The 13,994-nt window shown below is 49.8% G+C and overlaps 1 protein-coding gene across 2 annotated transcripts in view; it reads left to right on the forward strand.

Annotated features, from left to right (window-relative positions):
• The first annotated feature begins 296 nt into the window (after positions 1 to 296).
• FBLN5 (fibulin 5) overlaps positions 297 to 13,994 on the forward strand; it is a 63,303-nt gene continuing 49,605 nt past the window's right edge. The window contains exons 1-4 of one of the 2 annotated variants that reach the window (XM_016205710.2): positions 297 to 755; positions 4,160 to 4,214; positions 5,465 to 5,516; positions 9,218 to 9,472. In XM_016205710.2, the coding sequence (XP_016061196.1) occupies positions 739 to 755; positions 4,160 to 4,214; positions 5,465 to 5,516; positions 9,218 to 9,472 (379 nt within the window). In that variant the 5' untranslated portion in view covers positions 297 to 738. Of the gene's footprint in view, positions 756 to 965; positions 1,255 to 4,159; positions 4,215 to 5,464; positions 5,517 to 9,217; positions 9,473 to 13,994 lie in introns of those variants that run through there. The other variant, XM_087818540.1, reaches the window with a different exon arrangement.

A 13,994-nucleotide genomic window follows, 5' to 3' on the forward strand; every position in this document is an offset into this window, starting at 1 on the left:
CCGTCCTGGAAGCCCGCGGGTTCCCGTCGCTCCCCCAAGCCTCCGCTTTCCCGATAAATCCTGCGCTTCCAGCCCCCGTCGCCGAGTTTGCCGGGAGTTCAAGTTATTGCAGAGGCGACTAAGTTTTCGCGGGTGTCCCAAAGCCAGGGGGTAGCTGGGGCGCTGGGTCCCCGGGTCCCCTCCCCCCCGCCCGGGGCTGTCCGCCGGGGGTGGGCAGTAAAGGGTCAAGACCCTCGGCCCCCGCCCCCCGCGCGCACTTGCCCGCCAATCGCCGCGGGCGGGGACCCGCGCGCGCAGTGCGGCTGCTCGCCGCCCGGGGACGGGCTCTCCGCCCCGCGCCGAGCGCTGCGTCCTGGCAGACGCCCCAAGATTGTTGTGAGCGCTGTAATCTGAACCAGCTGTGTCCAGACTGAGGCCCCATTTGCATTGTTTAACATACTTAGAAAATGAAGTGTTCATTTTTAACATTCCTCCTCCAATTGGTTTAATGCTGAATTACTGACGAGGGCTAAGCAAAACCAGGTGCTCTCGCTGTCGGCTCTCCAGTGGCTCGGAGGACCCAGGCTCTCCCCTTGTCCTCTCCACGACTCGCTGTCCCCCCGCGCCCCCCTCCCGGACTCAGAGATCAGCCAGCCCCGCGGGCCCAGGAGAGGCCGGAGCTCGGGAACTGCGCCGAGGGTCCCGCGCCGCGCGCTCCGTCTCTTTCCCCTTCGCTTCTCCAGCTCACGCGTCTTGGACATGCCAGGATTTCAAAGGTAGGCTCTCCCCTCGGGGCTTTCCCTTCCCTCCAGGGTCTGGAAGGCTTCCTGAAAACCTGATGGGTGGAAAACGGCCATGGAGCGATCCAGGCGGTGTCAGGATATTGGAGAAGGCGTTCGCCAGTGATGCAATGATACTGTTAATTATAAAAAGCTGCGCCTCTGTGATTTTCATCTTGGAGCCTTCTTGTGGGAGTGCGTACTTCATAATCCAGCTTCAGAGGCAGCATCCGACGGAGGGCTGCAGGAACCTCAGAGCTCCATTCCTCTTTCTTGTCGGGAAGGGCCGTTGTTTTTCCAAAAATTTATCAATCTTTTAAATTCGCGAGAGCAGTCGCCGGGTCGCTCGCAATTATTTTGCTCCATTGGCTGCTGGACAAGCGGAGGGGCGAGCTGCACATCCCAGGGCTGGGTTCGCCCTGTATCTGGGATTCGAGGGCATGCGACCCAGAAGTCTCAAGCCAATGAAAAGTGGGGACTGCAGACAGAACTACATGTAAGCAAACGCTTTGCTTTTCTTTGAGGCAGCCTGCAACTTTGAAGAGCTTTATCTAGATTATATCTGCACAGTCTTTATTGAGCAAACTCTTGAAAGCGTAGCTGCTTTAGACAGATTGTGTGTGTGCGCGCGCATATGCTGCAAGCTAAGCTGTGATAATGTCACCCTGGACTGGGGACACGCAGCCCTGGGGTCTTGTTGGTCTCTCCTCGCAGTCCAGGATGGTGCACAAAGTGGGTGGCCCACCTGTTGGTCAAAGTTCCGGGGACCAGTTATGAGCGCCAGACGTTTCCCCAGTATTCCTATGGTTAGTTTATTTTTGTAGTGTTCTAGGGTTTTTCGTGACAAGGTGCAACTGTTTGTGACATGTGAGAGCAGCATGCTCCCAGTTAGCCTGGCGCTTACCTGGCCCCCAGGACCCAGCCAGCACCCAGCCAGCACCCAGCCATGGCTCTTCCTGGAGGCTGGGCTTGAGGCCCAACCTCTCCGGGGGGACCTGTCTCCGGACTGCTCTCAGCCAGAGGGAACGGGGGAGGCAGAGTAGGGGGAGAAATGAGGTTAGCATGCCTTTTCCACTAGCTCTTGAAGTCCACTGCGTTCAGGCAACCTGCTCTGTCTCCAACATAAACGAGACAGGGTTTTATAACCAACTGAAAGGAAACTTCATGTGAAGAAACAGGAAAACATTGAAATTCATAATATACAGCCTGGAAAATAATTTGTTATTGTTCTTTCATTCCTTCCAGATATAAATCTGACTGTCGCAAATATCAAAAAGCCCTGGGATTTGGCTCTGCACTTTATAAGGTCGGAGCTGTCTCCAGCGCTCTAGGACCTGGCTCATGCAGGCACTTAGATGAAATAAAAACTTGCGGATGTTCAGGGTCTTTATTCCTTGAACTGGAGACTAGATGAAGGAATTGGACTTGCATCTTCTAGTGCCACACCAGGTTTCTGTTCCCTCTGGATGTCACCTTAATTCTAGGGTCCTCCAAGTACCCAAAGCTGTTGATTCAGATGAGCCTTGTGTCGTGGATTGTGTGAGCTCGGTCATCTATTGAACACTCTTTTCATGAAGGGAGGGATTATAAAGTAGAGGTGATTTCACAAGAACAGGCCACTGAATACAACTGCTCTACTGAAAAAGCCTTCAAGATCACCTCCTCCAGGAAGCCTTCCCTGACCTTCCTTTCCCTAAGTCCCAGCCTGGTTCTCCTGGCACTCAATGGGTATTCCTGTCAGTGTCCTAACCACAGCATATAGACATTATTAATTCATGTGGTTCCCCAACCAGCTCTCCAGGGCAGCAATTGGGTCCTAGTTTTGTAGCTCTTCTGCCTAGGGCTTACACCTGCAAGTAGTGGTTGCTCAGATAAATCCCTATTGAACTGAATAATAATAGTACCAAATAAAGCATCACATTTGCATAGATTTTTTTTTTAACCATCTTAGCCACTTTTAAGGATACAGTTCAGTAGTGTTAAGTACATTCACAGCGTTGCGCAACCAACCTCCAGAACCCCTTTCATTCATCTTGCAAAACTGAAACTCTATTCCCATTAAACAACTCCCCATTCTCTCCTTCCTCCAGCCCCTCCCAACCACCAATCTACTTTCTGTCTCTCTGATTTTGATTGCTGTAGGCACCTCGCCTAGGTGGAGTCATACAGTATTTGTCTTTTCGTGACTGGCTTCTTTCACTTAGCACGATGTCTTCCAGGTTCATCCAATTTGTAGTGCACATCAGAATTTCATTCCTTTTTAAGGCTGAGTAATATTTCATTGTATGTACACACCACATACTGTGGATGAATGAAAGGTTGCTCCCATCTTTTGGCTGTGTGTAAGGCTGCAATGAACATGGGTGCACAAGTATCTCTTTGACACCCTGCTTTCATTTCTGTGGGTTACAGTCCTAGAAGTGGAATTGCTGGGTCATGTGGTAATTGTATTTTTAATTTTTCTAGAAACCGCCAGCCTGTTTCCCACAGTGGCTGCACCATTTTACGTTCCCACCAATAGTGCTCAAGAGTTCTAATTTCAAAAAACACATCGATGCGAGAGAGACATCGATTGGTTGCCTCCCGCACGGCCCCGAGCAGTGCTGGGGATGGAACCTGCAGCCCAGGTGTGTGCCCTTGACTGGGAAGCGAACCGGAGACCCTTCGTTCAGTGGACAGGCGTCGCTCTAACCACTGAGCACACTGGCCAGGGCTCGATACTGTATTTTTAAAGCGTATTGGTGACTCTGATTTCATTGGAAAGAAGCTTGTGTTGTTGAAGGGTAGACTCAGGTTTGGTGGCTTGTGAATGCCAGAGCTGGCCTGACCCTCAGTTTCTTGGCTCCCCCTAAGTTTTCCTGCTGTGTTCCTTCTCCTGTTGCTCAGGTCCCCTCCTTCTCCTCGGGGCCAGTGTGAAACACGCTCTGGGACTAGGTGACTTTCTGCGACATCTTCCGACCGGGGAACCCAAGTGCTTCACGTTTGCACTTGCCTTTCACGGATTGAGGGCCCGAGGGCTCCTTTGCCCTGTTACCCCTGCAGAATAAAGGTGCTTGAAACTCAGGCCAGTGTCCCTGTGTGAGGAGCAAGATCAGAGCAGCCGGCCAATACATGGGAAATACCTCAGCTTGGGTTTTAGATTTGTTCTTTCTTTTTTTAGATTTGTTCTTTGAAGTAGCAACACCCTTTATTTAAAAAAATGCCACCTAGCACATTAGCTCAACATTTGAATCCAACAGAAGAGGCCGGTATAGGATGGTTGGGGTAGCTGGGGTCCCCCATATAAGCACACGGTGACATCGCCATTGTGAATGCCCAGCAGCATGAGGTCCGGGTTTGCCCTCAGGCCTGGATCCTGGGAGTATCTCAGGCATTTAAATCGACTTTTTGTTCTTTTGCAGGATACTCACTGTTACCATTCTGGCTTTCTGGCTTTCACGTCCTGGGAATGCACAGGTAAGGTGTTTATTTTGTTAATTATCTAGAAGCATGTTAAAAATCAGGCTGCCCAGCCGTGCATTTTAGATTCCTAGGACTGGGCGGGGGGGCTTTATGATTTACCTAAACTGAGCTCTTCCTGATGCAGAGATTAAAGCTGGGGCTCAGAAGAGTCGAGCCTTGACCCAGGTGATATAGTTCATACATGGGAGGGCCGGGACCTCAGTGCCCTGACTCCCAACCCAGGATTCTTATCATTGGATCCTACTCCCTCATTTGTGTCCCTCTAAGGGGTGTTTTGACTTACCTTAAATGTTAAGTCAAATGTGTTCTGGTGTTATGGGGCAGTGGTGCGCCTGCATGGCTGCACTTGGCATTAGTTGGTGAGCCAGGGCTGGAACCCAGCTCTCCTGGTTTCCCGAGAGTTATAGCCCAGCCTCCTGGCTCATCTGCTCTGTTTCTTTTGCCCCAAGGCTCTAAGACACCTGAATCTCCTCCCAGGAAAGCAAGCTAAGCCCTTCGTCTCCACAAACCAACCCACAGCTCAGGGAAGCCCAACCCCTGCGCCCCATTCCTGTGACGTGGCAGGCTCCAGGGTCTGCCCAGATGGCCCACTGACTGTCAACCCCCACGACGTTTTCCAAATGCATAAAGTTGTAACTCAAGTTACATGTGAAGCCTGCAACCCTCGGGTGCTGTTGGAGATCTGTTTCTGGAAGTGTCTGTGTAATAGTCTTCTGAGGTTGAAACAGAGGAGTTTCCCCAATTCTACTTTTCTTAGGAAACTGACTGCCTCGCTGTGTCGCTTTTATTTTATGCACGGACCTCAGGATCAGGTAGAGGGTTTCATAGGGTCCAAAAAGCTCATCCTGGGTGCTGAGAAGGTCAGACAGCACCCACAGAGAGGTGTTGCCCTTGAAAGCAATCATACCCTTTCCCAGAAAGGAGTGAACACAGGACGCGCCTCATCGGGCCAATCAGGCGTGCTTAGTATTGCGGTTCAGGAAAAAGCCCCAGTAAACGTCTGTGAAAAGCGGGGGCTTTGAAGCCATGGTACGGAGCCTACAAGGTAATGCTAAGTGTAAAATGACTGTATGAAAATGCCAAAAACATTAAGACAAGTAGATGTTATAATATAGGTGTTGCTACTATGGATGTTTTTTTTGGTCTTTATTTCCCAAACTTCCTGTGATGTCATTTTAATGCTTTTATAGTTAAACAAACATATGTGAGTAAATGACCCTGCCTCCGCCTCTCCTTTCCCGCAGCAACAGTGCACTAACGGTTTTGACCTGGACCGCCCGTCCGGACAGTGTATAGGTAAGAGACCCCTGGAGATCCCTCGCTGGGTGGGGACGCTCAGTGACAGTCCCATTGCAGCGCTGTTTCTTCTCAGCTGATGTTCAGTATTGTCAAATCTGTATCGGCCTTGCCCATGGAAGAAAACAGTGCCCGGGGAGGTTGAAGTCAACGACACCCTTCTGTCCATCACCTTCTTGGTGCCCATCACCCTCACCAGAAGCCCTGGGAGGGGCAGAGATGAGTAAGAATAGACCCCTGCTCCCAAGGAGCCCTTCGTCTCTGTTCCTTTCCTATGGCTGCCATAATAGATTGCCCCCAACGTGGTGGCTTAAGTAACAGATTTATTATCTCACTGGTCTGGAGGTCAAGAGTCCATCAGGTCTCCCCGGCTAATGTCAGGGTGTCAACAGGCTTTGTTCCTTTCTGGAGGCTCCAGGGGAGAAGCCATGTCCTTGCTCATGTGTATTGTGGGCAGAGTGGAGTTTGTTTCTTTTTTTAAATTGAGACATAATTGACATATAACATTTTGTAGGTGTCCAACATGTTGATCTGATATCTCTTACAATGTGGATTACCACCATAGCATTTGTCTTTGTTTTTGTTTTGTTGTTTTTTTTAAAAAATATATCTTTATTGATTTCAGAGAGAGGAAAGGCGAGGGAGAGAGAGAGAAACATCAATGATGAGAGAGTCATTGATCGGCTGCAGCCCGCAACCCGGGCATGTGCCCTGACCGGGAATCGAACCCCGATCGCCTGGATCCTAGGTCGACGCTCAACCGCTGAGCCACGCCCGGCCGGGCACCACCATAGCATTTGCTGACACATCCATCACATAACATAATTCCCACTTCTTTTCTGTGCCTTAACATTTAAGGTCTACTCTTAGCAGTGTTCGAGTATATAACACAGTACTGTTAACCGTAATCACAGTGTTGTGCATCAGATCCCCAGAACTTATTCATCTTACACCTGAAAGCTTGTGCCTTCTGCCAGCCTCTCCCTATTTCCTCCAGCCCCCAGCCCCTGGCAACCACCATCCTGCTCATTATGTTTGTAAGTTTGGCTTTTTATATTCCACACATAGGTGAGATTATACAGTGCAGTGGTACCTCGGTTTTCGAACGTCCCCATTGACGAACATTTCAGTTTACGAACAGCGTAAACCCGGAAGGAAATGCTTCGGTTTTCGAACATACCTCTAAGGTGGAACAGGCCACAGGCTTCTGCTGAGGGCAAGGTCCCGAGGCCCAGCTGTGGGCTGTGGATCCCTCAGTTTTTGAATGGAACGTTTCAGAGCTCAAACGGGCTTCCGGAACGGAGTACATTCGAAAACCGAGGTGCCACTGTATTTGTCTCTCTCTGTCTGACTTATCTCACTTAGCATGACGTCTCCAAGGTCCACCCATGTTGTTGCAAATGGCAGGATTTCCTTCTTTCTTGTGACTGAATAATATTCCATTGTGTGTGTGTGTGTGTGTGTATCATATCTTCTTTACTCATTCATCCACAGCGGGACACTTAGGTTGTTTCCACACTTTGGCTACTGTGAATAATGCTGCATTGAACATGGGGGTGCAGATATCTCTTTGAGATCCTGCTTTCATTTCCTTTAGATAAATATCCAGAAGTGGAATTGCTGGATCATATGGTCATTCTATTTTGAATTTTGAGGAACTTCCATACTGCTTTCTGTAGTGGCTGCACCAATCTGCATTCCCACAGTTTTAGTTTCTTGCGGCTGTAGGACTGAGGCACCTGTCTCCTTGCTGGCTGTTACCTGAGGATCTTTTCCAGTCTCAAAAGGCTTCCTTCATTCCTTGGCTCGTGCTCCCCTCTTCCGTCTTCAAAGCTGACACAGTGCTAAGTGCTTTGAAAGCTTCTAATCTCTTCTTTTTCTATTATCACATCTCCGACCCACCCTTCTGCCTTTTCTTCCACTTTTAAGGACTTACATGATTACATTGGGTCCCCCCAGGTATCTCCCATCTTAAGGTCAGCTGATCAGCAACTTGAGCTCCATCTGCTACCTAATTCCCCTTTGTCAGGTAACCTAAATGTTAACACAGAGTTAGGACAGACATGTTAGGGGCTGTTCTCCTAGCTCACCAGCTCATGGGCGAGGCCCACCTGGATGGATGAACTCTACCAGGTGGAAGAAAGTCATTCAAGTTGAGACGATAGCAATGAGCCCTTGAAAAGGAGGAGAGGGAGCGATGCCTGATGTCTGATGTCTGGGGTCAATGAAGAAAGCCTTCATGGAGGTCACATTTGAGCTGCGTCTACCTATCTATATCCAATTCAATAGAGATCCAATTATATATATGAGAGGTTTTATATACACACACACACACACACACGTATATGAGGTTATATATGAGAAGAATGAGTGGGATCCCGAGAATGGCATTCCAGGTGGAAGGAACAGCATAAGCGAAGACCAGGGGTGGAAAGGACGTTCAGAGCACAGAATAGTTTGTCATGGGTGCAGCATAGGGTATGTAAAGAGAATGAGGCAGCCCCACTTGCCCCCACCTCAGGAATATATTTAGCTTTTTAGTTACATTTGATTTAGGCCAATTCGTCTATCTTTCCTGAGCTCACATCAGCTCAGAGAACCAGAAGGGGAGATAGATGTTTTGAAAAAATGATGAGTGGTGAGGAATACAACCCTGTCGTGGAAAACCGAGGCCTGCACTTTGATTTAAAGCGAAGGGGACGCCGTGCCCAGGGACAAGGAGGGGGCGGCGGCTGTCTTTCTGGCCCACCAGTTTTATGGATGAGTTCAGGCTTACAGCTATTGGACGGGGCATTCAGCGCCTCAACGTCTCCCTCTCTCAGGGTGGGCGTTGGTGGGAGTTTCCCAGGTGAGATGGCCGGGGCGAGCTGTCAGGATTCAGAGACATCCCCCCGAGCCTCCTGTCACATACGGAACAGCCCCCAAGGCTGGCAAGAGGGCCATGTGTGGGGTTAGATCCGCTGCTCTTTCTGGAGCCAGAGTTTAGGCCTCCGCTGCCCGGGCCCGGCCCAGCGAGGCGGGTTTTCTCCAGCACCTTCCTCCTGTTCCCGGCTTCAGGCAGAGCACCAGCCTGGCCTGAATTGGGCCCTGCTTGCTGGCACGGTGTGAGCTGACTTTCAAGTAAGGCTCCACTTTCTTAACAAGCAGCTAGCTCTCGGCCAAGCCTTGTCTCTCTTGAAGCAAGGGACTCTTTCTCCCAGGCCCAGCTGCTTTTTGAAGTAGAAATGGAAACGATTCCAAGGTCTATCCCAGTGTTTCCTGAGTATCCTGTGGGCACACAGATAAGCTGTCTTTATTTTGATAGTTGTATTTTTACTGTTACCTTCTATGTATGCTAATTGATGGTGTTTTTCATTTGCTGTAGTCATGTAAAATTTTTAAAAATACATTTACTCGAGTTTCCAATGTGGGTTCATTTTTGTAAAAAGTACTAAACACACGATAATACAGGTTTTGTGGCCAAGGCCAAGCTCATGGTGCTGGTATTTGATGGCCAATGTTTGGGTGACACTGGTCAATATGATTGAGCTTGGCTAACCCCTGGGGGTACCTGACAGCCATGAGCCAGGCACTGTTTCGTAGATGCTGGTAAAGAGGGTTGGCGTCTTCCGTGGCGCTCTCGGTACAGAGCTCTGCTTAAATAAGCCCCATGCCCAGTGTGGCTGGGGCCACTAACGCTCGTCCTTCCTGTGGCCTTCCAGATATCGATGAGTGCCGGACCATCCCTGAGGCCTGCCGAGGAGACATGATGTGTGTTAACCAGAACGGCGGCTACCTGTGCATCCCCCGGACAAACCCAGTGTATCGAGGGCCTTACTCGAACCCCTACTCAAACTCCTACTCAGGTCCTTACCCAGCAGCCCCCCCACCGCTACCGGCTCCAAACTACCCCACGATTTCGAGGCCTCTCATATGCCGCTTTGGATTCCAGATGGATGAAGGCAACCAGTGTGTGGGTGAGTGGCACTTTGAGCTTCCTGTCATTGTGCCCTGGCGAAGGCCACGTCTTAGTCCAGCAGGTCCACCCCGGTGGGTTGTTAGCTGCCCTTCCATGCACCAGTGAAACAGTGACTTACTTTCTACATAGTTCTTTCACTCTTAGCAGCCTGTTTCTCCTCCCACCTAAGGAGTAGTTTAATTTGCTGTGTCATTGACAGTTCTCCAGAAAGCCGATTTGTTTTTTCTTTATTTTTATCTGTCTGTCTATCTATCATCTATCTGTCTGTCTGTCTGTCTGTCTATATCTATCTATCTATCTATCTATCTATCTATCTATCTATCTATCTATCTATCATCTATCTATATCTATCATCTATCTCTATATATCTATCATCTATCTATCATCTATCTATCTATCTATCTATCATCTATCTATCTATCTATCTATCTATCATCTATCTATCTATCTATCTATCTATCTATCTATCTATCTATCTATCTATCTATCTATCATCTATCCTATCATCTATCCATCCATCTATCTTATCTATTTATCTATTTAAAGATCAAGCTCATATTTTCTCTTTTCAATAACAAATGCAGCTGGTCAAACTTATTTATTCTGGGTGAATCCCAGAATGAGATCTAGAAAGGACCAGAGCTTTCTTTTCAACACCCCTCACCCTCAAATGGAATGTATGCTCTTGAGATAAAAGAAGCCATGAGGGCCAAGACCAACTGTTGTGGAAGGAAAGTGGGTTCCTTCGGTGGGGACCAATGCCCCTTGGGCCAAAATGAGCCTGGCTGATGGGAGCTCATAGCAGGAGTAGCTCTCTGGGGTGAAGGAGTTTGCCATGAGGTCCCAAAGGAGTTGACAAGTGGTTCAATGGGTGCCTGGTGAGTTTCGGTGTTCTGTTGGACAGGGTGACACCTTGGTGGAGGGTTACCTGGAATCTTCCCTGGTCACTTGGCTGTGGTTAGACCAAAACCTTTGTAATTGTCTCCAGCTTTGGCCTATAGTCTAGACTGATGGGGACTCCAAACTGTTTTGATCATGTACCTCGCCAACCAAATCTTTCTGTACCTAGACCCCCGTTATATGCATATTTATAAATTACATACATATCCTACTAGACTAATATGGTTTGAGGAGTATAAAGCATATGTAAGAAATAGAAAAATTTAAAGGATGCGATAAAAATGGATGTGAATTGAAGTTCTAACATTGCCTTCCTTTACCCTCAAAATTTAGGAGAACGTCGGTCCACTTAGTGAGATTTTTGTTGGTGCCATTTGAGGGTTCTGGAGTGTTGAGCTGTAACCAACTGTTAGAGGCCGTGTGGTTATTGTGTTATGTCTTGTCTAGGTTCATGCAAATGATGCATTTATATTTGAATACATGCAAATAACATGCAAACAAGTGTCCCTCAGAGCTACAAGAGAAAATTGGATACACCTGAACCCAAACTTCTCTAGTCTCAAGAGGTGCAGCGTGGGGGGCAGGGAGGCAGGGATGGGGAGAGCTGGTTGATGGTCACTTGGAATATAGATGACTGTGCAAAGGGAAAGAGCGTGGGGCCCAGTCAAGCCGGGACTGCAGCTTAAGCTTCCTTAAACAAGCTGCAGAACAAAAGACCTTGTAGCTGGAAGGGACTTTGCAACCTGAACTTTTTAGCATTTTCATTTTACAGAAGAAGGTATATGGACTCCACCGAGTTAGATAACTGCCCAGGTAGGACGGGGCGCTGGCCTGACAGCCACCCACAGTCTCTCAACTCCCCCTTGGGGCTGCTCGCGCCTATAGAGAGAGAGTCTCAAAAGCAAGTGCAGAGAAAGCGAGGTCGGGTGGGGGTGCAGCTCTTCTAACGCTTCCTGTGGGGCTGGGTGGGCCCAGTGACTGTACCCCTCGAAGTGGAAAAGGGGGTGCCATGACAATTCCAGCGCTCCAGGTTTTCAGGAGGGGCTGCTCTATCTGAGGCCTTGGGCCATTTCACAGGCCCCTTTGCGGAGCAGTTGGGAAGTGCTGCAGGGCTCTCCAAAGCGTCCCCCTGTCCCCACAGACCTCTTCCAGGATCCCAGCGTCCCTGAGAATGAAGACATGGCTGGGAAGCCTGTTCATCTCCTGGTGCCATTCCTATAACGGCACGTGGTTTACGGCTCTCAACCTGTCACACTGGAGACGCGGAGCCTTCATAATGGCCCTTTTGTAAGAAAAATACAATCTAGGAACCCTGGTGAGGACTGGCACTGGGCCCGTCCATTTCCAGAAAGTTCAGCATTATGCATTCATAAGTCCCGAGTTCTTTCTGACTTCCCTTCACTCCACCCCACCGTTTCCTGGTCTACAGAGGGTCCTTCTGGGCATTGAAAGAGGTGGCCCCGTGGGCAGGGGGCAAGGGAGGGGACAGGGAAGGGAGGCGCTCTTTCCAACACTGCTCCCCCCAGGAAGAGGGGTGAGAGAGGTGGGCCTGGAAACAGGCAGCAGGGGAGCCAGGCAAGAGGCCGCAGAAGCGGGCAAGGACCTGAGAGGGGACATTGTCGCTGCCCAGAGGAGGAGGGTGCTGGTGCTCCCCACAGCGTAGGTCTGGTGCCGTGGAGGAGGCGTGGGATGAGCGGTGCACAGTCGGGGCGAACGGGGGAAACGTTTCTGAAACTTTGGGGTCCTAGAGAGGAGGATCGCATCTCCAAAGCAGTCTCCTCTGCCTCCTCCTCAAAATAAAAAATAGTGAACAGCAGTAACCACCGCAGCAGCAGCGATAACAGCGAGCCCTTTTCATCCTCAGCACAACCCCACGGGGTAGGACTGTTACTCCTGTCGTACGATGGCGACCCAAAGCACAGAGAGGTTAAGGAACCCACTGGAGGCCACACAGGATGATGGGGCCGAGCCAGGGTTTGAGCCTGTTTAGGCTCTGGAAGAGGAAACTGAGGTTCAGGGAGGTAAAGGTTTGTTCAGAGCCTCCCGGAGCGTCAGTCCTGGAGCCATAATTAAATACTGGGCCTTCTCCTCCTTTCATTTTTATTTGTATCTGTTCTGGGTAGTTAGCATTTGTGTTCTGTGAAACTGTGAACCGGGACAGAGCAGAGAGACCGCTATGAATGCGCGCCTCGTCGCCGAGCTTCAGGAATCGCCCGCGTGGACCCCGCCTTGTTTCTTCTCTGCCCTCACCTCGTGGGTTTATTTAAAGCGAATCCCAGGTGTCACATAATCTCCCCCTGAACTTCTTCAAAATGTGTCTCTCAGAGAGAAAGTTTCTTTAAAAAAATAGCCACAATACTGCCATCAAGCCTACAAAAATCAATAATTCCTTATTATTATTTTAAATATATCTTTATTGATTTCAGAGAGAAGAAGGGAGAGGGAGAGAGAGAGAAACATCAATGATGAGAGTCACTGATCAGCTGCCTCCTGCACGCCCCCGACTGGGGATCGAGCCCGCAACCTGGGCCTGTGCCCTGACTGGGAATCGAACCGTGATCTCCTGGATCCTAGGTCGACGCTCAACCGCTGAGCCCGCCGGCCGGGCCCTTTTTCTTATTAAGTGTCTAGGTGGTGTTCAGATTTCCCCGATGGGCTCATCAGAGTCTTCTTTCCGCCAGTTGGTTTGCGTCAGGCTCAAACAGGGTCGACAAATTACGTTTGGTCGACAACCCTCTCAGCTCCCTCTTAATCTTCCCTGTTTCCTTTACCACTCGTCTGCCGCAGAGGCTGAGCGGTTTGTCCTGTAGAACTTCCCGCCTTTGGGGTTTAGCGGATAGCATTCTCACGGGGTATTTAACATGTTCCTTCATCCCACAATTTTCCTGTAACCTGGAAGGGTTGGATCCAGAGACTCGATCCAAGTTTTCGGGCAACTGCTTCCCAGGCAGTGCCCTTGTTCCTTTGTTCCCCCCAATCCCCGGCCTCTTCCCCTGAGTCTATGGACATCTGTAAAAGAGTTTACAGAAGTAAGTGGACATCCCCTTGCACCGTGGCTGACTTTCTCTGAGTTTTGGACCCACTTTCAAGGAAGCAGTTTCCACCCATGTGCCCAAGTTAGCCTGTGCCCTGTTTCTGCAGGTTGGACAGGACCAGGCTTGGCACCCGGGTCCCCTGGGCTCCTCTTTGAAGGTGACTAGACCCTGCTCCTTCTGGAACAAAGTTTGTTTTGAGTCCATAAGGCCCCAGATGTAAATCTGGATCACTTGGGACTCTCGCAGACAGAGTGAGCAGGAGCCAAGAAGGTGTTGTGTCATTTAGAAAACTGGCACCTTGGCTTGGGGGTGCTCAGCTCCAGGGCCACCTCCACAAGGGTGGTGGGACTCATGGCTAGTTAGAGTGGCTCCCCCAGATCCTGGACCCTCAGAAGGTCTCGAGACCAGCTTCTCGGGATGGAGAGCCCGAAGGACATGGCTAATTGGCAAGGAGGAAAGGGTGTTGGAAGGAAGCCTTACCTACCTAGAAGACAACCGAGACCAGACAGAAGGCAAAGTGGAACACGTGCAGGGGGCTCTGAGCTGGTCAGAAGACAGCCCGGAAGCAGGATGGGTGGGGTTAAT

Source organism: Miniopterus natalensis, chromosome 1 (genome assembly GCF_054644295.1).
Source record: "Miniopterus natalensis isolate mMinNat1 chromosome 1, mMinNat1.hap1, whole genome shotgun sequence".
Taxonomy (NCBI): Eukaryota; Metazoa; Chordata; class Mammalia; order Chiroptera; family Miniopteridae; genus Miniopterus; species Miniopterus natalensis.